At 40.3% G+C, this 21,179-nt stretch overlaps 2 protein-coding genes across 4 annotated transcripts in view; one reads left to right on the top strand and one right to left on the bottom strand.

Moving 5' to 3' along the window:
• The window catches only part of LOC137982307 (uncharacterized), a 140,919-nt gene extending 120,230 nt beyond the window's left edge, over positions 1 to 20,689 (bottom strand). Inside the window, exons 1-6 of one of the 3 annotated variants that reach the window (XM_068829383.1) lie at positions 20,564 to 20,689; positions 17,626 to 17,826; positions 7,023 to 7,058; positions 5,970 to 6,296; positions 3,971 to 4,127; positions 2,603 to 2,781 (exon numbers count right to left, since the gene is read on the bottom strand). In XM_068829383.1, coding sequence (XP_068685484.1) covers positions 2,603 to 2,781; positions 3,971 to 4,127; positions 5,970 to 6,296; positions 7,023 to 7,058; positions 17,626 to 17,680 — 754 coding nt within the window. In that variant the 5' untranslated portion in view covers positions 17,681 to 17,826; positions 20,564 to 20,689. Of the gene's footprint in view, positions 1 to 2,602; positions 2,782 to 3,970; positions 4,128 to 5,969; positions 6,297 to 7,022; positions 7,059 to 17,625; positions 17,827 to 19,065; positions 19,768 to 20,563 lie in introns of those variants that run through there. The other 2 variants (XM_068829382.1, XM_068829384.1) reach the window with 2 other exon arrangements.
• The window catches only part of LOC137983544 (uncharacterized), a 5,959-nt gene continuing 4,203 nt past the window's right edge, over positions 19,424 to 21,179 (top strand). Inside the window, exon 1 of the mRNA XM_068830698.1 lies at positions 19,424 to 19,770. Coding sequence (XP_068686799.1) covers positions 19,424 to 19,770 — 347 coding nt within the window. The remainder of the gene's footprint in view (positions 19,771 to 21,179) is intronic.

Here is a 21,179-nt window from a genome sequence, read left to right as displayed (position 1 = left end):
AGTAATAGTTTAAATCTTAATTTTAGTTCTATCATCAGCAACACTCGGTGACAACTCTTTTCAGGTGGCAGCCCCTAGCAGTGGAACAGCCTTCCGGAACACATACAAAATATAAAATCTTTAGGTTGTTTCAAGATGGCTATTAAGACATTGTTATTTCAGAAAGCTTCTTCTTAATGAATCGTTACTATTTAAATGTGATCCTTTTTAGCTTCTTGATTTTGGTTATTATCTATTTATTTATTGAAATATATTAGATTCTTAACATCATTTATTCAAACACCTTTGTTAACTTTATTGCATATTTATGTAATGTAATCAATATTGTAATGCGCGATTGAAAATTGCTGCTATTGATAATTGCGCAATATAAGTTGAATAAATTGCATTGTTATATACCTAGACTTTCGCTCAACAAACCGAGCACTGTGATTGGTTGATTCTTGGTCACGTGGTCCTGATCAAATTCAAATGTATCCCGACCGGGATACAATTCCGCAGTTGTTGCCCGCTCCGGATGTTTTGCTGCGATTGTTGCAGGAAAAGTCTAAATATATAACAAATCACTTAATATCTGGTCCCTCGGGAAGCTATTTAGCTTTGTTTTCCCTCGAGTCCTGACGTTTCCCTTGATTTCGTCTAAGGAACATGAGGACTCTCGGGAAAACAAAACTAACTGTTTCCCTCGGGACCATACATAAAGTGTATAATGTAAAATACTCAACTCCCACCTTAGAAAAAAAAAATTGTAAAATCCTTTTCAGGTAAATTGCAAATAGTTTTTTTAAGGCAGCATTAGTTTATTATTGCATTATTATTTCACTTTCCCTTTTTTTTTAATCTGTTTAAGAAACTTTCATGGTATCAAAGCATTTCCAATTTACATTGAGCCTCCTAGGTGGCTGTGAATTACTCAGGGAGCAGAGGGGTGTTACTAAAACGAAGAAGTGAGTGATAATCAAGTCTATAACTTACCTTTCCTTCAAAAGGTGTTTCCATGTGTGAATTTACAGGTTTCTTTGAAAATATTTTGCATGTTGTCATGGCAGTGTTTACGGTGATGATGACGCCAGTTTTATTTAAATGAAAGCTTTTTGCAGGGACAACGTACTGAGAGAGTATTCGTGACCTTATGGTAAAGTCGTGAAATATAAAGAAATCTTGTCAGGCCTGCGGTTTTTTCCTTTTGTTTTCCTTTTGTTTGTTGTTTGTTTGGTTTGTCTTTTTCCTTTTCTTCTTTTCTATTCACTCTCTTTTTTTTTACTACAGTTATCACAAAAAAAACAAAAAACAAAAAAACAAACCAAAAACAAACAAACAAAACAACGGTTTAAGCCGTAAAGATGAGTCTTTTTTTTTTTTTTAAATAGAGGACACAATATGGTAACAGCGTATCAGCGCATGACAGGGATATAAACCCGGCAATTTCCTCCCTACGTGTTGTCGCTGTTTTGTTTTTGTTTTTTTTTTTTAAATAGGATTGATAAAATTCCTCAACAGTTTAGAACGCTAGAGCACGTGGTTATATTATCTTAACTCCTTACACCCGGGATTGATATACCCAAATTATCCAACACTACATTTCGAACATGTCTGCGTGCAGTCACTTATTTTTCTTTACAAAGTGTCTAAAGTTACTGCACGTGAAACCCAAGCTCGCGGCCGCGAGGGCCCCCCTATTGTAACGTAACGTCGTGGTTTACAATCGTTCGACTTCCGTTTCCATCACCGGTATATATTACGGTTCACACTGAACTAGTCGCGTGGAGTTTAGTTTCATCCCTTGTCTCTTTTTTACCCTCCTCGCTTCCTGCCTCGTATACGGAGAGCTTCTCTTTCCGGAGTCGTCGCCCGAAGGCTAACGAACATTGTCGCTTAAAAGGCTTCAGCAGCGTAACACGATCGGATGTAAGTAGTTTGATGACGTATGGTGATTCAAATTTGGATATGAACCCAAACATGTTTCCAATAATCGAACCTTTAAAATCATTTGCAGTTTTCCTACAAAGCACTGATTATGCGCATTGACACTATTTGCGGTTGTCTATGGCCATGGATCACGCAGAGGAAGTGGATTGAAACTCGTTTTTTAAGTCTCGTCATTGTGTCTAGGAAAAGTGGTCATAAAATAATACTATTTTCTCTCGCGTCCAATAACTAATTTCAAATCTACTCCTTCGTGTTACATAATTTGAACAGACATATCTCAAGAATTGCTGAGACAGTGTCCCTGGAAGTAGAAAAACCATTAAATCCGAGTGTGAATTACGGCCTTTGTGACTTGTCATTTTCAAATTTAATTATTTTACAACCACAGCCGCCTAGGAGGCTCACTGGAAACTGAAAATATTTTGCTAATATGATAATGACAAAACAAACTTATGGTTATCAAATTCTTATAGAACTAAAAGATAAGGCTTGAGGACACAAGCGCCGCCCCTGGGCAACAGGTACCGTGGCCAGTTGCAGTTTTGAGGGTAGGCCCAAACCATGAAACCACAATCTACAAACAAACCGACAAAACAAGTGAAGTATATCGACCAAGTGCATAACATTTCTTCTTTAAAAATCCGTCGATGCGTAAAACTAAAACGTTCCTTACCCGACTCAATACTTCCATTTATAACGGCATAATGAACACTGAATACACCGTCGTACGCGGTATATGATCTCAACTTGACAGTAACGCCCGGGTACGACGTATAAATGAAAAACCATTCCGAGACGCAAGAATGGTACGAAAGCCAATTGCCACTGGCATCCCAGACGCTTAGCCTAAAACTAAAAAAAAGTATGTATGTAATTAAAAGAACGACAGAAGTTTTAAATACTTGGTTGGCCAAGTAAAGGCCAGGTTGTTTGTCTTATTGGTTCTTTTGACTAATACTACTACTACTACCACTACCACTACCACCACCACCACCACCACCACCACTACTACTACTACTATTACTACTACTACTACCACTACCACTACCACTACCACTACTACTACTACTACTACTACTACTACTACTACTACTACTACTACTACTACTACTACTACTACTACTACCACCTCTTCTACTAATACTACCACTACCACTACCACTAACACTACCACTACTACTACCACTATTACTACTACTACTACCACCACCACCACCACCACCACCACCACCACTACTACTACTACTACTACTACTACTACTACTACTACTACTACTACTACTACTACTACTACTACTACTACTACTACTACTGCTGCTGCTGTTGCTACCACTACTGCTACCACTACATCCTGCAATCACGCTCTCCGAGGGACTGGGGTTAGGGATCGAAGACTACTACCACTACCACTACCACTACCACTACCACTACCACTACCACTACCACTACCACTACCACTACCACTACCACTGCCACTGCCACTGCCACTGCCACTGCCACTGCCACTGCCACTGCCACTGCCACTGCCACTGCCACTGCCACTGCCACTGCCACTGCCACTGCCACTGCCACCGCCAATGCCACCGCCACCGCCACTGCCACGGTCACTGCCACTGCCACTGCCACTGCCACTGCCACTGCCACTGCCACTGACACTGCCACTGCCACTGCTTTCTCCGCATATTTTTGAACAGCGCAAAAATATCCCTGTATTAATATAAAGCACCAGCCATAGGAAATCCGAGTATCTCGAGGTGCGCAGAATGTATGCACAATAACAATGTTAGGCACCGTCCTTAATCACCTAGCTTTTGCAATACTGTAAAATCTTGAAGTCATGCGAATAAAGCGATTTATTACTTACTTATTACCACTGGTGCTACTGCTACTAATACTACCACTATTGACTGCTGATTTTACAATTACAGGTTATGGATGACGTTTCTTAACTTAAGATTGACCAAACGCTCGCTGTGGCTTTAACCACACCGCCATGCCTTAAAAGGCGTAGCGGTGACCGCAATTTTACTAAATTTAGTACCTGCACCAAGTGTACGTCCTCTCAGGGGCAAGAACAATGTGTTTCCCATTTTCTTTGGAGATGTCTCCCATGGTCCACTGACACTGAGTTTCCGTTACCTTTTGACCTCTTTTGAAGGAGAGTTGTCCAAGCGGTTCTGTTATTACACCTCCACATTCTAAATAAAGATAACTTTTCGTACAAACTGTTCTCTTGAATTTGACCTTGGGCTAAAGGATATTGCATATTTCCCTAGTACCAAGCCCAAGGCCTCAAAACCGGTATACATCTCTCGTATACCAGAGGAAAAGGTCAAGGCTTTCTAATACAAACGCGGTGGCTACTATTTTCGTTGAGAACATACTATTTACACGTGGTAGAATTACAACAAAGTCAATCTGCATCGCTTCAGTAAGATTTACACGCTACGAAATCGCGCTTTGTTCTGAAAGAACTGGTCTACTGGTGTTTTCATGGCGCTGAACTGATGCGGAATTTTCTCGATATTATTGATGAGAGTAGGTGTTTTCCCTTTCCCCGCATAAGTGGGCTTTTTAAGGTACGAGATAATCTAAGAGTTGTGCTCTCGTAATAGAATTCCATGATCCCAAGTGTTGTTTAAAGTAAGCTTAAATTGCAAAACAAAGGACGACTAAAATACGGTTGTGATCTTAAAATTCACTTGAAATAAATAAAGAGCCGCATATTTTTTTAAGCACCTAGGATTAACTTGATCTTCCGAGTTAACTTCACTCGCTACCTAAGCTCTATAGTTCTAAGCGTGTTTCGTCCCCTAGCAGTTAGAGTTAATTTTATATTTTCTGATAAAATGAAAGAATCCTTTTTTTTAGGACAATTATAACTGCGCTAAAATTTGCAACTGAAACCCACCTTACCTTAGTGAGAACTCCTTGTTGCAGGACACTCGTGGGGACATTTTTTATTGGGCCCTACCATTTCCTTGTTATTTTAATATTTCTAACTGTGGATGAAGTAGTCAACATAGCGTATGGAACCAAAATCCTCAGAGATAGAAATGAAAATGGCGTGGCGGCCATATTGGGGAGCAAGGCTAACTTGCGCGTCGGTGGTATAGTGGCTAGCATAGCTGCCTTCCAAGCAGTTGATCCGGGTTCGTTTCCCGGCCGAGGCAGGTGCTCGGCATTCAGGGCCATAAGGGAGAGTACAGTTTTTCTACTGTAATTATGCACCTAATAAGTTAAGTGTTCTAAAGTGTTCTAAGGCCAGGTTCAAACGTCGCATTTCACACGTGCCGAATATAACTCCTTTTTTGGTCGAATAAAATAATTAAATACACCGATTGTTTCAAACGTCGAATTTAATGGTGTCGAGTTTAATTTATCACACGGGCAAAAGCAATCACGTATTTAATCAGACAAATGATGAATGAAAGCCAAAGAAATGTAATCAACGGAATACACAGATGAATGTAATGTAGAAAATAAGACATGAGCCTTCTAATTCAGTGTCACGGCCATCATGGGCAAGGAGTGGATTTTGTCCCATTTGTGTTAATAAAACTCTTCTTTGCAATATAATTTGACTATGCTGCTTTGTACATTGCTAGTTTTTGTTTTTTGCTTGTAGTTTTGGCCCATTAAAAAAAAAAAGAAGAAGATGAAGAAGAAGAACTTTGAAATACCTTTTTAAAAAGTTCACGACTTTCCTTCGCCACTGGACGGATCTAGTTTCATACATGTTAATTCAGTGTAAGCCAACGAGAACTGCTTGTCATACGTTATCATAATTATGCTTTTTATTCGGCACATGTGAAATGCGACGTTTCAAATCGCTGTTGAGCTTCAGTCGAAGATGCGGCAGAATTTAATTGATTAAAACGTCGCATTTCACATGTAGATAATTCTCGAGTTGTATTCGGCACATGTGAAATGCGACGTTTGAACTGGGCCTAACCCTACTAATGGTTTACTAACTTGGTGGTGATGAAATATGATGAAACCGGGTGAAAGTATATTATTTGATTCGCATCGTCACTCACCTGACATAATAAGTGGGCCGCAACTTATCCCAAAACTTGTCCAATAATAGCGTGAACAGTAGTAACTGACCCTACGTCTAGCACAGTTGAGAAGTGAAGTTTCATGGCCATCACAGTCATACCGCTGGGTTAGTATGGAGCCATTGCTCCATCCAAAAGGGTTATCCCAGTACATGTCAGGATTTTGGGGAAGCCAAAGCATGCGACACACTACTCGAGCCTCGTCATAAGAGAACCCGTCACTGCAGACAGTCCACCAAGAACCGTTGATATAGATTTCAACCCTACCCTGACTAGGGGCCCCGCCATCGGCCAAACGTACGTCCCCTGAAAAATAAAAATGGTCAATGTCACAGATTGCTCAAACTTCCCGTTCGCGATAAATGAGGATTGCGGATCAATACTTAGAGTGTCACCACACTGCTCTTTACAATGTATCGCCAGTTGTAATAAATTTTACAGGACATGTCCGTTTCATGCTATGGAAACCGGGGATACGCTCTGGCGTGTTGGACCGCTTGGCTCGTAAGCAGACTATGTCCCTTTTGGATTCGAATATGTCTGATTTCTGATAATTATTCCTAACCACATCTCGCGGGAGATTGTTGTTTCTTTCCTGAGCACCCCTCCTCCGGATCCTTTTCTTTTCGTCCCCTGCTCCTTTGAGACTCCCTAGGATAAGATGGCAAGCACGTGTCAAACTGGCTCTTTGGGTTCAGCTTAGAAACGTGATTACGTCACCAGTTCTTTGCAATGCCGCCATCTTGGATCTGCTCTCTTGGATTTTCCGTATCTCGAATTATAACATCTCAAATCAATCTAAACTGAGTTGAAATGGTATGAAACAATAACAAAAATTTATGCCACACGAAGTCATCAAAAACATCAGATGTATTCTAAATGATATTTTCTCGATGTTACGCTTGAACTCAAGTTAATGTACTAGTGTCTGTACATGTCAAACGACGGTGGTAAACACTTGACTATAGAAGCAAGTCCCATTGTATAAAACTAACAAATGGTTTCCCAAGTATTGTTTAAGTAAGGTATTACCTTCATCCGGGACAGCAACCGCTGACACAACCACTCCTGGAAAGCAACGAGAATATATAATGTTTGAAACAATACAAATTGCATATTTATAATTATTATACTATATTTTCAAAATCATTGTAAACTCTTTGCATTTTGATCATCCTCAAACTCTTCACAGATTCAATGTTTTCGCGCCTGTCTAGCCTGCCTGAAGGCTCTCTTGTTAGGGATGCTTGCGGCAAGCCAGGAAAAGGGCAACGAGGCCGCCAGGCGATGCGCAAGGAAAGAGCCTACACGAAAGCTATCGATTTAGTTTTAAGCGACAATAATTAAAAAACGAGCTCGGTGACCTGTATCTTTTTTTTTTTCGGCAAATAATTAGCATAATTAACATAATACAACTATTTTGAAAGTTAAAAAAGAAAATGTAGGAGCAGATTCAGAGCTACCCTAACGTTTTGAAAATATAAGGTGGCTCTGTTCCGCTCTTAACTTAACTTAAGTGCGAGAAAGTTGGCTCTTGGCACGCTTATTATTTTTCCACAACCAAAAGTGGGGGTCACCCAACTAGTTTTTAGGTTATTTTTGCTTAAACCTAAAATAAGGGAGTTTTTTTAACAGGCTATAGTGCTGCTATGGTAACCTATTATGTCAAAAAACGTTCCATAACATGTTCATCAATGATTGGACTTTTCTTTGATACAACTTTAAAGGTAATGACGTGTAAAGATTGTTAGAATAATAGTGTGCTTGAAAATGCCGGAAGCCAGTGTGAGCCACAGTACGTAAGAAAATTGTTTTTTTTCTCGTCCCCTTCTTCCGTTTTCCTGGCTCACTTTAACCCCAGAGTACCTAAAGGTATCTACAAAGATCAGTTGAACATGCATATGACATAGAAGGGTGTCAATAGGGTTAACTGTCCACCGTCAAATCAGCAGTAATTTTACCGTCAACTGTCAAATGTCTCACATATCCTTAAATCAAGAACTAAAGGATTGACTTAAATAGGGTACAGTTATGCTCTTCATAAATGATCGTTTTAATATATCACACAAAATGGACTTATGTGCAAGTCCTTTAACTCCTAATCTCGGATGAAACCGGTTAGCGACAGAAATGACTTCCGTCTGTAAACACTTCTGGTGTCATAAAACGTCATTCATCACGGGTCACTTCTCATGACGTGGCCAGACACCACTCCTATTAGTCAAGATGGGAAATTGAAAGACCCTCAGAGTTTTGCTCTAACGCCTGTACATCTCTCCTGACCAACAAGCCCAGTTTATTTTTCCCTTCTAAGCAGTTACCTAAGCTAGGCTCTAGCGACCATTACACGATCTCTATCACTCCTTGCACTTGTAGTGCATTGGTTAGAAACACCACCTCTACTATATGGCGACGTGACCTGAGGCAGAGCAGAATGCGCGGTTTTGGCAACTGGTTCACTCAGCAAAGTTGGCAGGCTGTTTACAATGAGTCACTTGTCAATTACAAACTCACTGTATGCACCAACATCTTGTCTGCTGCTGTAGATACATATCTACCCTCTGATAAACCATGGATTACCACCAAAATCAAGTCGCTAATTCGCAACCGCCAGAATGCCCTCCACGTCAACGAAAAGGATTGTGAGGTTTACAAAGCCTATCGCTAGGAGGACATTTTACACCTGCAAAGTAGCTGCCTTAAGATCCTCGAATGTCAAGCGTTGGTGGAGCGAGATCAATAGATTGAGTGGCAAAGGGGAGACTTCCTATCCCTGGCATCTACAAATGTTGGACGACCAGGTGACAAGTGAGGTTCTGCTTGCCGAGCGTTTTAACCAGTTCCTCGGCAACCTCACTGTGGACTTCTCACCTTTGGATCTTTACCGCCCTGGTATGCCTTACGATGTCACCCCTGAGTTCCTAATTGATAAACGTACGGCATATCACGCCCTTAGACGGGTTAAAGCTAATAAGTCACCTGGCCCCGACGCTATCCCCAACAGGGTATAGTCTGAATTCGCCTTCGAGCTGGCTCCGGTAGTCTGCGACATTTATAATTCCTCGATTACTTAACGGTTTATCCCGTCCCAACTAAAGGAATCAATTGTGTGCCCTATACCTAATTGCAGCCCTCCCAAGGTGGTTGAGGAAGATCTGCGCCCAATCGCCCTAACTTCACAGCTCGCTAAGATCCTCGAGGGATTTACCTACTCGTCCTTGCTCTCCCAAGTTCAAGATCAGCTGGACGATAAGTAATTTGCGGTTGCTCGTAAATCTACTACTCACGCGCTGGTGAATTTCATGCAAGTCATCCTCGAATCACTCGACAGGTAGGGCATGTACGCCAGGATTCTGTTTACTGATTTTAGTAAGTGGTTTGATCTCGTTGATCACAGATCTTTGCTGCACGAGCTGAAGGTTCTAGGCGTTCATGAAGACATCGCCCGTTGGGTTGCTTCAACGTGTCAGTATTAATGGTCAACTGTCCTTGCCCTTCTCGCCTCGTGGTGGCATCCCACAAGGTACACGCTTCGCTCCCCTTCTCTTTGCCGCACTTGTGAACAGGCTAGCCAGAGAATGGCGTACTCGTCTTAAGTACGTTGATGACCTCACCATCTTGGAATTTCTTGCCAGGAACTCTAATAGCTATTTGCCTATCATTACATATAATGTAAGTAAGTACTCCCTAGAGCGCAATATGAAACTAAACCCTAAGAAGTGTAAAGAAATTTTTGTAGACTTTCTCCGGTATAAACCAACATGTTCCAGTCCTCTACTCATAGGGGGCGCCCTAATCGAAAGGGTATCCCAGTACAAACTGCTGGGGGTCATAGTTTCTGATGACCTTTCGTGGAACGCATACTGTGAGTACATATACGACAAAGCTACCAGGCGCCTCTACGGGATGTGGATTCTTAAGAAAAGTGGACTTTCACCTTCCGACTTAATATCTGTATATTGCAGTACGATCCACTTTTTAGAACAAATCTAGAGTAAAGCCCTGTATATCGTCTTTCTTGATCGTTGCTATAGTAACGCACTACATCTCGCTGACCTTGAACCTCTTAGCGATAGGTGACAACAGGCATGCGTGAACTTTACCACGAACTGTCATGTGTCAGGAAAACTTAGTAGTCTCTCCCGGGTTCCAATGGTTTATTACCGCGGTTATAGTTTACGCTCAGGCTCAAAATTGTACCATGCCTCTGCTTTCAAATGCAAAAAACTTATGATTTTGTGACTGTCAAATTTTAAAATTTGTGTCGCGACCGCCCCCTATAATTCAGTTGTTACTGCAATAGGGTTGAATAAACTATTGATTGATTGATAATTTTTGTTTTCTTTCCTCTAGAGAAGAAGGAGGCGCAAGACGCTGCACTGGTATGCTAATTACGTTGGCACCTAGAAAATTAGCTTATTTCGTTCTCTCCTCCTACGTCTTACAACTGGCATCAGGTAAATCTTTGCTACAAGTTCGTTGGCTAAACAATTAAATTACGACGCAAAGACTTAACGGCTCGATATTTCGCATTTAATCACACGATCGTTTATGGAATCGCCTGAAACTCAATAAATTGGGATTTACTTTCTTTTAGTCCGAATAATTAATTGCTTTTGGAAAGAGCGGTGTACCGCATGGTTGCCATATTCAAACTAAAGTATATAGCAACTTATCATCTGATCTAACCCTAAGTCCTTGAGGGCACAAATAAAGACGAAACGAATCAAGGGCGTCAATAAAGTTTGCGTGTTTATAGTCACAAAGTGAACAAGAAACTTTTTCAAAAAGAAGAAATAGTGTTTCGTTTCCGGAATGGTAAGGGCGGGAGAAAAGACCAAATACAGTAGCGTGGGTCAATCGGTTTGTCATATTTATTATTTCGCTTCGTCCATTGAAACTCTCGATAAAAAAAAGATAGAGATGGGGATGCAAACTCTCTCAACGGTGAGAAACCTGTCGAAGAAAATTAACCATTAAAGAAAACAACCGACTCTTGTTTATATGCACAAAACATCAAAGCATAAATTCTACGAATACCTATTTTACCTTCAAATGCCACTGCATAACATTTCAAATTCCGTTTTCCTTGAATCTTCCATTGCATGTGTTACGTGTGAACCTAGGCAGTTACTAGTACTAGCTTTAACATAAATGGTTCCTGGTTAACCCAATTTATTACCCCGACTACCCAGTGCGAAGATTGTTTACATTACTCATTAACACGAAGAGGGATAGCTTTGGATTTTTCAACAATATATCGCTTTAATCTTACCCAAAATCATTCAGGTGGACAAAAATTCATATTTATGACCAATTTCCTTCGCTTTTTGTTTCTCAGCATTACGATTTGCAACACTTCAGGTTCGCATGTTCATAAGTTTGTTTATACATCTAAAGCCTGCCGCACACGGTGAGGAAAGTGCTGAGCAAACTGCCTCACGAGGCGGTTTGCTCAGCCGTTTCCTCACGTGTGCGGGGAACTTTTGGTGAGAAATTAGCCTCGTGAGGCCGTGAGGAAAAAATGAAAAATGTTGGTTATTTTTTCGCCTCGCGAGGCAAATTTCTCATTGTGTGCGGCCATCGTGAGAATCGAGTTGAACTTGGTCAATCAAGCATCCAATAAAAATACATGGCATTCTCACGTGACTTCAGTGACGTCGGAATTTCTTCCTCCGACACCATCTTGTACCCCTGGAGTCACGTGAGTATGCCATGTATTTTTATTGGATGCTTGATTAAACCAAGCTCAGCTTAATTCTCGCGATTGCCGCACACAGTGAGGAAATTGTCTCGCAAGGCCAAAAGTATTAAACATGTTTGATTTTATCCTCACAACCTCGCGAGGCGAATTTCTCACTACAATTTCCCTGCACACGTGAGGAAATGGCTGAGCTAACCGTCTCGCGAGGCAGTTTGTTCCGCTCTTTCCTCAAGTGTGCGGCAGGCTTAATAGATGTTTACGTTTTCAATTTCAAACTCTGTTTTGATTCGCCATTCTACCCCACAGTAGTTCACCCTGAAGTCAAAATAGATACGTTTTGTTTCCGAGGAAACGAAACATAAATAGGCGCTCGAGAGGTGTATGTGACTACTGCGGAGATGTACAAGGGAAATATGGAAGAAGACACATATTTTTTTAAATATTCTGTTATGTGAAAAGGAGTAGCCGAACTCTGGGAATGCTTTGTATTTTAATACATCTGTAAGTCTTGTTTGATGACTTCAATAAAGACCTTCTTCTTCTTCTTCTTCTTCTTCTTCTTATTATTATTATTATTATTACTATTATTATTATTATTATTATTATTATTATTATTATTATTATTATTATTATTATGACGCTTACGCCCTGGCAGATATTACACTGCATTTAAACCAAAGAAGCGAGCCATAGCCAATGGCCGAAGGTCCTTTGGGTCATACCCTCTTGCTTAGTTTTCCAGAACCTTTCTTAGGATCCTTGCTGTTCCCAACAAGGCTGTTTTCTGCAAGAGTCCTTTATTGATAGCAATCCCTAGCTTCGCAAGCCATCCATCGAACCTTTTGCTTACTCCTCCAAGTGCACCAACAACTATCGGTACGACCTCTACATGTCTGATCCGCCATATATTCTTGATTTCTCTCTTTAGCTCCTGATACTTCTTAAGCTCTTCACCGTTCCTTTTCATGCACCCTGTGGTCCCACGGTGACGCAATATCCACAACGATTACCTTTTTATTTTCCTTTTCTACAACAACAATATCTGGTTTTCTCGCTGCGAAGATATGATCCCACTGAATGGGCATGTCCCACAAGATCTTAAAACTTTCGTTTTCCACAACCCTTTCTGGTTGGTGCTCATTCCATTTCTCACTTCTGTCTATATCATAGTTACAACCGAGTTTCCAGTGCACCAATCTCGCAATATTGTCATGCCTTCTCTTGAACTCTTTCTGCGCAAGTTTGTTACATTCACTAACAGTGTCATTTATTGTTTCACCCTTCTCACCACACAATCTACAAAGTGGGGAATCCACTGACTTGTCGATGTTGAACTTGACATAATTCGTTCTCGGTGCCTGTTCTTGGGCTGCAAAAATAAGTGCTTCAGTTCCGATTTCTAAATCACTTTTTCTAGTCCATTCCCACATCTTGTCTTTGCCAACTGTCTCCGGCATATCACGCAGGAATTGGTCATGCTCTTTTTTCTTCCATCTGTTCAAGCTAGCATTGTGTCTTTCTTGTTCTTTTCCTTTGCTTTATCACTGTTCAAAATTGCTACCCCCTTACTCCTGCCAACACTCTTTCGTTTGAATTCTTTAGATACCATGCAAGATTATTTTGCTCAGCCTTCACACATATTTCGCAGCTAATTAGGCCTCTTCTTTCTTTCTGTCGTGATAAATACAACCTGTCTAAATCACTTTTTGGGTGTAGGGCCCCATTTAGTGACATCGTCTTCCTGGTTTTTCTATCCAGCTCCTTTAGTTCTTCACTCTTCCAATCTATCACACCGGCGCTATACCTTAAGTTTGCAACAGGCTATGTGTTGACAGCCATGATCTTATTTCTTCCACTCGACTTTGTCTTTGACACTAATTTCAGCGTCCGTTTATATTCCTTTGAAACTAAGGCTTTCATTTCCTTCTCCTTCAAATGATCTGCTTCCAGAATTCCTAGGTACTTATACCCATTGTCGTCGATCTCCTTCATAACTTACCCGTCTTATTATTATTATTATTATTATTATTATTATTATTGTTATTGTTATTGTTATTGTTATTGTTATTATTATTATTGTTATTATTATTATTATTATTATTATTATTATTTTTATTATTATTATTATTATTATTATTATTATTAATTCATAGTCATACTGTTCAGCTTAATTTTTTAACAGCTGGTAAATTTGTTTTGTCGAACACCAAAATGTTTCTTTTCCCTGTCCTTTACATTTCCAATACTTTTCTTAGTATCCTTGCTGAAACCAGCAATGCAGGCTTCTGGATTAAGGTAATTGATGTGTCTATTCCTATGCCCTTTAAGTTGCCCTTCATTCGCAATGGCACTGTTCCTAAAGCCCCCAACACAATTCGTACGACTATTATTATTATTATTATTATTATTATTATAGTTTCTCGACATTCACATGCAATAGATCGTTTTCAAAGTAACGCAAAAACAAAAAATAAATTCGAAATCGTTCAATGAAAATGGCCAAAAACTTGAAATGTTGTACGGAAGAAATCTTTTAACGACCTCTCCGCTTTTCAGGTCTGTGCAGTAAATCGTTTCTTAGTTATTTGTCGAAACGTTTCACGCAACTTTATTAGACTGCTCGCAGTCCCTTCTGAGTTAGTCGAGCCGCCTTCTTTCACAATACAATACAATACAATACAATACTTTAGTCCCTGCTCCGAATCCATAATTAAATTCCCCCTTCAATTCCACGCACGAAGCGTCGTTAAATTACCGCAAGCATAATTGAACATCTCCCTTCCCTTCGGCTGCATTTCTACCATCTAGATAAACTAGTTTAAATAACACAGTATGGAGATGCCATGTCAGTGCCATGCTGTCAAAGTGGTCCGCTTCAGTTTGCGATAGAAGCGCTTACTTTTCGCTCATGAGATAAAAGATATGTTTATGAACACATCTCCTAATGTACTTGAAAGGTTCAAACTGCTAAGATTCATAGGGATATACATTTTTTTCAATTAGATAACTTTTTATCACACTGCCATGTAAGGTGACAATTCGGAAATTCAAAATGCTCTAGACGTCACGGAACTGGAAACTCGAAAAAAGAGTTATTTCAGAAGACCTTGCGAATTTGATGAAGTCACTGTGAAAACCATCTATAATTGACTATTACGTGCTACTTGACATTCCAATGCTTTTGTTTATCGCGCAAACCGGCTCAATGTTCCTACAACAGGTGAAAGAGGCTCATGTTTTCCCTCAATGGGCCTTGCTTTCCTTCAACGGCTTCGCTAAACTCGGAAACTGGCTAAATTGGTCGGTTAGAAACAAAATATGAAAGCTGCGAAAAGTAATTGTTTCGATAAAACTAACACGATGGCAAAAGTGACTACGCGCATGCATAGTAGTCACAATTAAAAATGGTTATTACATTGAAACAAACTAAAAATGCTTAAACTCGGGCTATAAAAGGAAAGAAGATGCTTAAATATTGTAGCATGTAACCGTAACTGTTACACTATTACAAAATCATATTAATTATGTTCGAGACGCTGATATTGAAGCGCTCGGGATTGACACGATGCATTTAGGCAACACCGTTTAATATAGTCTCATGGCCTGCAACTGAGAATTTCGAGAATTCAATATCGCGATTATTGTTTTGTTTGTGTTTATGTCCGAAATACATCTATTGCCGTAGAGCACTTCCTGTGTCTCTTTTAAAACTTGCTCATGCAGGGTAACTGATCGATAAAACTGACAATGGCAAGTGCGCTCTGTAGAGGAAGCAAGTCCACAACTGATGCCAAGTCGTCCAAAAGCTAGCGATATCAGAAACCACTAACTCCGTATGATCTTTTATAACTCCTTTCTTTTCTGTTTGCTCGGTTGTTTGTTCTCACCTTTCGGGACGAAGAACATCTGAAGGACATATATGAACAGTTATCTGTGGCGTTGCTGAAGTCTCTTGTAAAATAATACTTTGGCCAGAAAAGATCAAGTTGATTCACTAACAGAGCCAATAACAGCTTTATATTCCACTGACATTATACCCTGCGAGCAGGGTCTCTTTCGATCTTCCTAAACAAGTCGAGAAGAGGAAAAGAAACTCTGCCAGCCTCCTCGAAATTTCGTATTGATTATGCCCTAAAAAGTCAAATGTGTTCTGTGTCAGGCACCCGTGACCAGTAACCACAAAACGAAAATAAACAGTCGGAAAAATTCGAACAACTCTAGCAAACACACGACAATCAAGGAATCGTTTAATTGGAAACTCAAGATAGTTCATGCTCTCAAAATGCCATTCATTTTTTTACTGACAAATTTAAGCCGCTGTTACACGTTTAATCTTTTAGCTGAAACTTCTGTGCAACGGCGCTGCAGAACAAGTTTCAGGAGGCATTGCACCGTGTAGCATGGTCGGTTTCGTGAAACTTTTTTCAACTTCCGTTGCGAGAAAAGTTTGAAGTGAACTGAAGTGAGGTTGAGCTATTAGTCTCTCCCCTCGGTGTTTCTGAGGACTAATTTACAATGCCTTTGTGGGAGACTTTAGCCAGATTGCTTGTTACGCAGTTAACAATTAACTTTAGGAAGTGAAAGATGCCCCGTCCAGATAAGGTCAGGCCAAAACACCGGGGACTACGTCCCGAAAGGTAGAAACGCTTTCTTGCAACGGTCGCTGCAATCGCAGTGGTGATAAAAACTGGAGTTTCAGCGTGTAACACCACTTAGTGAAACCGGTCTTGCTCGGTATTGTTACGCTATGTTGCGTAAGCCAATCAGAAATCGGCTAAGGCCATGTAAACAACATTTCGAGACCAGTTTTAACGTTCTTGAACGAGTTTCGACTTTTTATGTTACACGGTGCGACGCTTGCTGCAACTTTTTTTGCAGTACCGTGGCATAGAAGTTTCAACTAAAAGTTTCAACGTGCAACAGCGGCTTTAAAATTGCAATGCACGCTGTTGTAAATTTCAAAATATTGATTACGCGTGGTGATAGATCACGCAAAAAAAAAATAATAATAAAGTGAATAAATAAAAAAAGCAGGTTTGACAAGTCGAGACCGGGCGGACTCTTCCGTTTCTTTTGATAAGCGACAAATCAGAGAAAGTCGAGGCGGCTGGCAGAGTCTTCTTTTCTCATCCTGACCCATCTAGGAAGATCGAAAGAGACTCTGCTCGCGCGGCACTGGCATTGCCCTTTATAAAGTGAGTTTTGTGTATCAAGAAAGTAATTTACTTTGAATTTCTCGATCAAATTAAAAAGGGAAAAAAAGCGGAATGTTCTGTTGGTCAATATGTGGATACGTTTTATGGCTTTGGATCAGAGCTATCGTTATGCGGCACTAGGACCTTTGGAGGAACACGTTAATAAGACATAAATGTTGGGTCCTTACACTCTTAGCACATTGTAGTAGCCCTTTAAGTGACTTTGTATGTTTTGTTTCAGGAACTTGCCAAAAACTGTTCCGATATTAATATTATTTGGTAGGATTAAAACAACTTTTTATTTATAGAAAAGATCGTGCTATCTTAGAAAAGTGGATGTAATGTTTACCAGTTCCGCAACATTCCGAGATCGAGTTGATAAGCGGCAGTTGCACGAAAATACTAAGCCTTTCCTTTGTTACTTTCTTAGTGTTTTGAGTATAATTAAACTGTTAAAATTGCTAGCTGTGTTTTACGAAGTCTCAAGATTTTCAACAATAAAGACACAAAGACCCATATTAAGAAAACTTAACACTTTCAGCTGTGAAAACAAGGACGTGTTTATATATCCGCTGACTCAAATAATGCTGTAATTAATTGCCATGATGTACGTTAACTGAAATTAACAACAGCTAGCCGTTACATAATTTTAATAGTATTAAGTACTGATCTTGTTAAGCGTACAAATTTCACTCACAGAGATGAACAAGTAATAAAGACAGTTATATTTGCTTACCTTGATAAAGCCAACAAATAATACAGATGAGACTTGACGATCCAAGCTTTGCCATTACAGCAGAAGATTGAGTTTTGGAATTTTGTGCCACGGTATGTTTATTTTTACCAGGCACGATCAGAACTTGAATGAAGTGCTATGAGTGAAACAATTCCCTTTGTGCCTGTGTTTGCAGCTGGTGCTACAGTTGACTAGTTGTTCCTGAGATAAGATAACGCAAAATTCCGAAAATAAGCCAATCCATGAATAAGCCCCCAAAAGCGGTAGTGCGAAAAAACCCTCCGTTAAATCGCCCCTCCAAATATAAGCCCATGGGAGCTTGTAATTGGAAAACTGCCCTCAAATACAAAGTAAAACAAAGCAAAAACGGTAAATTTACTACCAACTATAAGGCTAGCCCAATCGATTTCGAAACGCAAAGTTCCCTCCGTATATAAGCGCCCCACCCCCCCCCCCCCCCCCCGAATATAAACGCCTCCAAAAATAAGCCCCTTGAAAAGGGCCTTTGAAAAACATATGCCCCTGGTCTTATTTTTGGAATTTTACGGTATTCAGAAACAAACCACCATTCCAAAGAGGCGCAAGATGTTACCAATTACTCTGCCACTGTATAAATCACTTGCTTGTTTCGGGGTTTGCCTAAAATCAGGAATCCGGAAGCTGAAAAGGAATCCGGAATAAGAATGTGCAATACGAAATTCGGAACCCGGAACTAGCACTTGAGCCAAAGTCTTTTTAAAATGATCGAGCATCTTGCAAATGTTTACTTTATTTTCACTGAGTAATCTGTCACATGCTCACTCCTTTTGGGAGGTGATTCATGTTCCAACCTTGAAAGAAGCGCTTTGAGTGAACAATTCCTTGTATCCCTGTCTGCAGCTGGTGCTACAGCTGACTAATTGTTCCTGAGATAAGATACCGTAAAATTCCGAAAATAAGCCCCTCCAGAAATAAGATCCCCCCCCCCTCCCCCCCCAAGCGGTAACCCAAAAAACCCTCCGTTAAATCGCCCCTCCAAATATAACCCATTCGGGAGCTTGTAATTGGAAAATTGCCCTCAAAAACAAAGTGAAACAAAACAAAGACGGTACATTTACTTCCAACTATAAGGCTAGCCCAATCGATTTGGAAACGCAATATTTTATTTTTAGGATTGAACCAGTGAGCAGCACGTCTACAAACGCTAAGAGTTGGAAAACGATTTATTTTATCCTATGCGTTTCGTGTGACTAACGCACACTTCGTCAGGGATGTTTTACCATACAACACAAGGGACCTGTATATATATATATATATATATATATATATATATATATATATATATATACCTACATAAGAGACTAAAATATATTTTTACATTACGTAACACTGCACCTATAAGAGCAGATTTGCATGTAGGAAACAGGAGAAAAGGTGTGTAAGGAGTGACATTTTTTCTACCTTACATAATTCTTGGGCCCATAGAGAATCCCGTAGATCGGGCTTCGAAAGCATTACAAGTGGAAATTTCTCTGAAAGAAAATAAAGTGCGAGAAACGAGACATTCATCCCATTCGAGCAGACGATTCGCGAAATAATCAGGCAGCAGCTTCAACCCACAAACGATGTTCAACCTGCCGCGGGCGACCGGCAAAGGAAGGTCTACTTCTCCGACAACCCTGGAAAACACAGTCGTTATAAACGGCAACAACAAAAGCCACGACGCCAGGGTTCATTTAAATCGCCACAAAGTCGTGCCAAACCATCGAGATCAAACTCGACTAAACGGGTCAACCGTCCTCGCCGGGCCATCTGCCGTATGGAGCTCCAGTACCTTGATTCTTGCCAGGAGGACAGCATGAGACTTTTTAGTGTCTTGACATGCACCGACTTTCTTTCTCAGAATAGATTCGGTTTTAGAATCAATCCAGACCTTCTTCCACGGAAGTTGGAACTCCACAACCTTTCTCATGTAAAGCTCACTAAGCGCCAGTCCAAGGTTCTTGGCATGGGTCTCAAATTCAGACCTTCGCTCAAGCCCCCTACGGAAGCACAGTTCGATTTACAGATCAAAGATTTTTGTCGCAGAGTTCGCCTGCAAAGTTTGTTTGCTGATCAGCCACAGGATCCCAACTTCAAAATTGTGGACAAATGTCCACGGACTGGGTAAAAAACGAGACACTCAGACATTTACACGATGAAATTTCATATGCCAAGGTCAATCTCGAGGACTGGAAGGTCACCGTGATAATGTGATAATGCGTCGTGAACAGCTTATGTCAACATACTGTCAGTTTATTGTCCCTAACGCAGCTAGATTCCTCCGTAGTTAAGATCATTTTGTTACTCCGGCTAAATTATATGTTATCCCGAAGATTCATACAAGACGAATATGGTGGGAAGACCTATAGCGGCCTCTCCCTCATATATCGCCAGGCCTATTAGTATTTTTGTTGATGGGCTTGTCAAGCCTAAACTACGTATGCCTACCGCCCTTAGGGATTCTAGCGAACTGATTCGGTCATTGGAGAACACGATATTGCCTACATACATGGCTTTCTTGTCACCACGGACGTTGTTACCCTTTATCCTAATGTGGATATTAAGAAAGCATTGCTAGCCCTCGATTTACGCCTTCGAGAGGGGCAGGCACCCGAAACTCCATTATTGATGCAGCTTGCTAAACTTGTCCTAGAGAATTCTTATTTATCCTAGGCATTTAGCCCGGACATCCCTCATCACGAATATGGTATCGTCATGGGAACTCCATTTGCTGTTATGGTAGCTAATGCATTCACGTATCTTCATGCGAAATACATATCGTAGATAGATATTCTAGCTATCTTATTCTCTACAAACGATTCATCGATGACATTTTGGCTACCTGGGATGGCCCTAAAGATACCCTTCTAGAATTTCTAGACGCTCTTAATAGCAAAACAGATCGTATAAAACTTACTTACTGTGTTAGCACTAGTAGCACCTCCTTATGGCAGTAGTGGCGCGCCATCTGTAGCAAAATTACGTTTCGACAAATAAAACGAAATACATCGAAAAGTAACGTCATAGGTCGGGACGTAATGTCATATGAAACCCATGACTGAAAAATATGCTAGTTGCCATGGCTTCAGTATGTAACAAAAACGTTTGGTTAGTTCCCATGGCTTCAGCATTTAACATGAGTGGTTTGCAGAGCCACGAAGTCACGAACCTTGTTTAATAGCGCGTGTTCGGTACGTTCTGTTCCTGTTTCGTTTGAATCTTGCTTTCTTCGCCCTGTTTCTGTTTGTAATTTGTAGGTAAGTAATTTCGCGTCATTTTGATGCTTTCACTTCTTTAATTTGACATTTGTTGGCTCGGGCCTATTTCTTGAAGCTGTTGATGACAAATTGATATGCACTATCTGGTTGAGTATATAAACTGCACTACGTAACTACATTTGTAAAGCTGTAAAGGTCGTATTTTCCTCTTGCATTTTCCAGAATGAAATTTCAAGGCGTTGGCAGAATTATCAAGTCACTTCTTTTGTCTTAAAATTCATGTTAAAAATAAAACTACGTGTATGCAGCTGGAAT

Source organism: Montipora foliosa, chromosome 13 (assembly GCF_036669935.1).
Source record: "Montipora foliosa isolate CH-2021 chromosome 13, ASM3666993v2, whole genome shotgun sequence".
Lineage (NCBI taxonomy): Eukaryota > Metazoa > Cnidaria > Anthozoa > Scleractinia > Acroporidae > Montipora > Montipora foliosa.
Note: the sequence above shows the minus strand (reverse complement) of the source record. Positions and strands in the feature narration are given on the sequence as shown.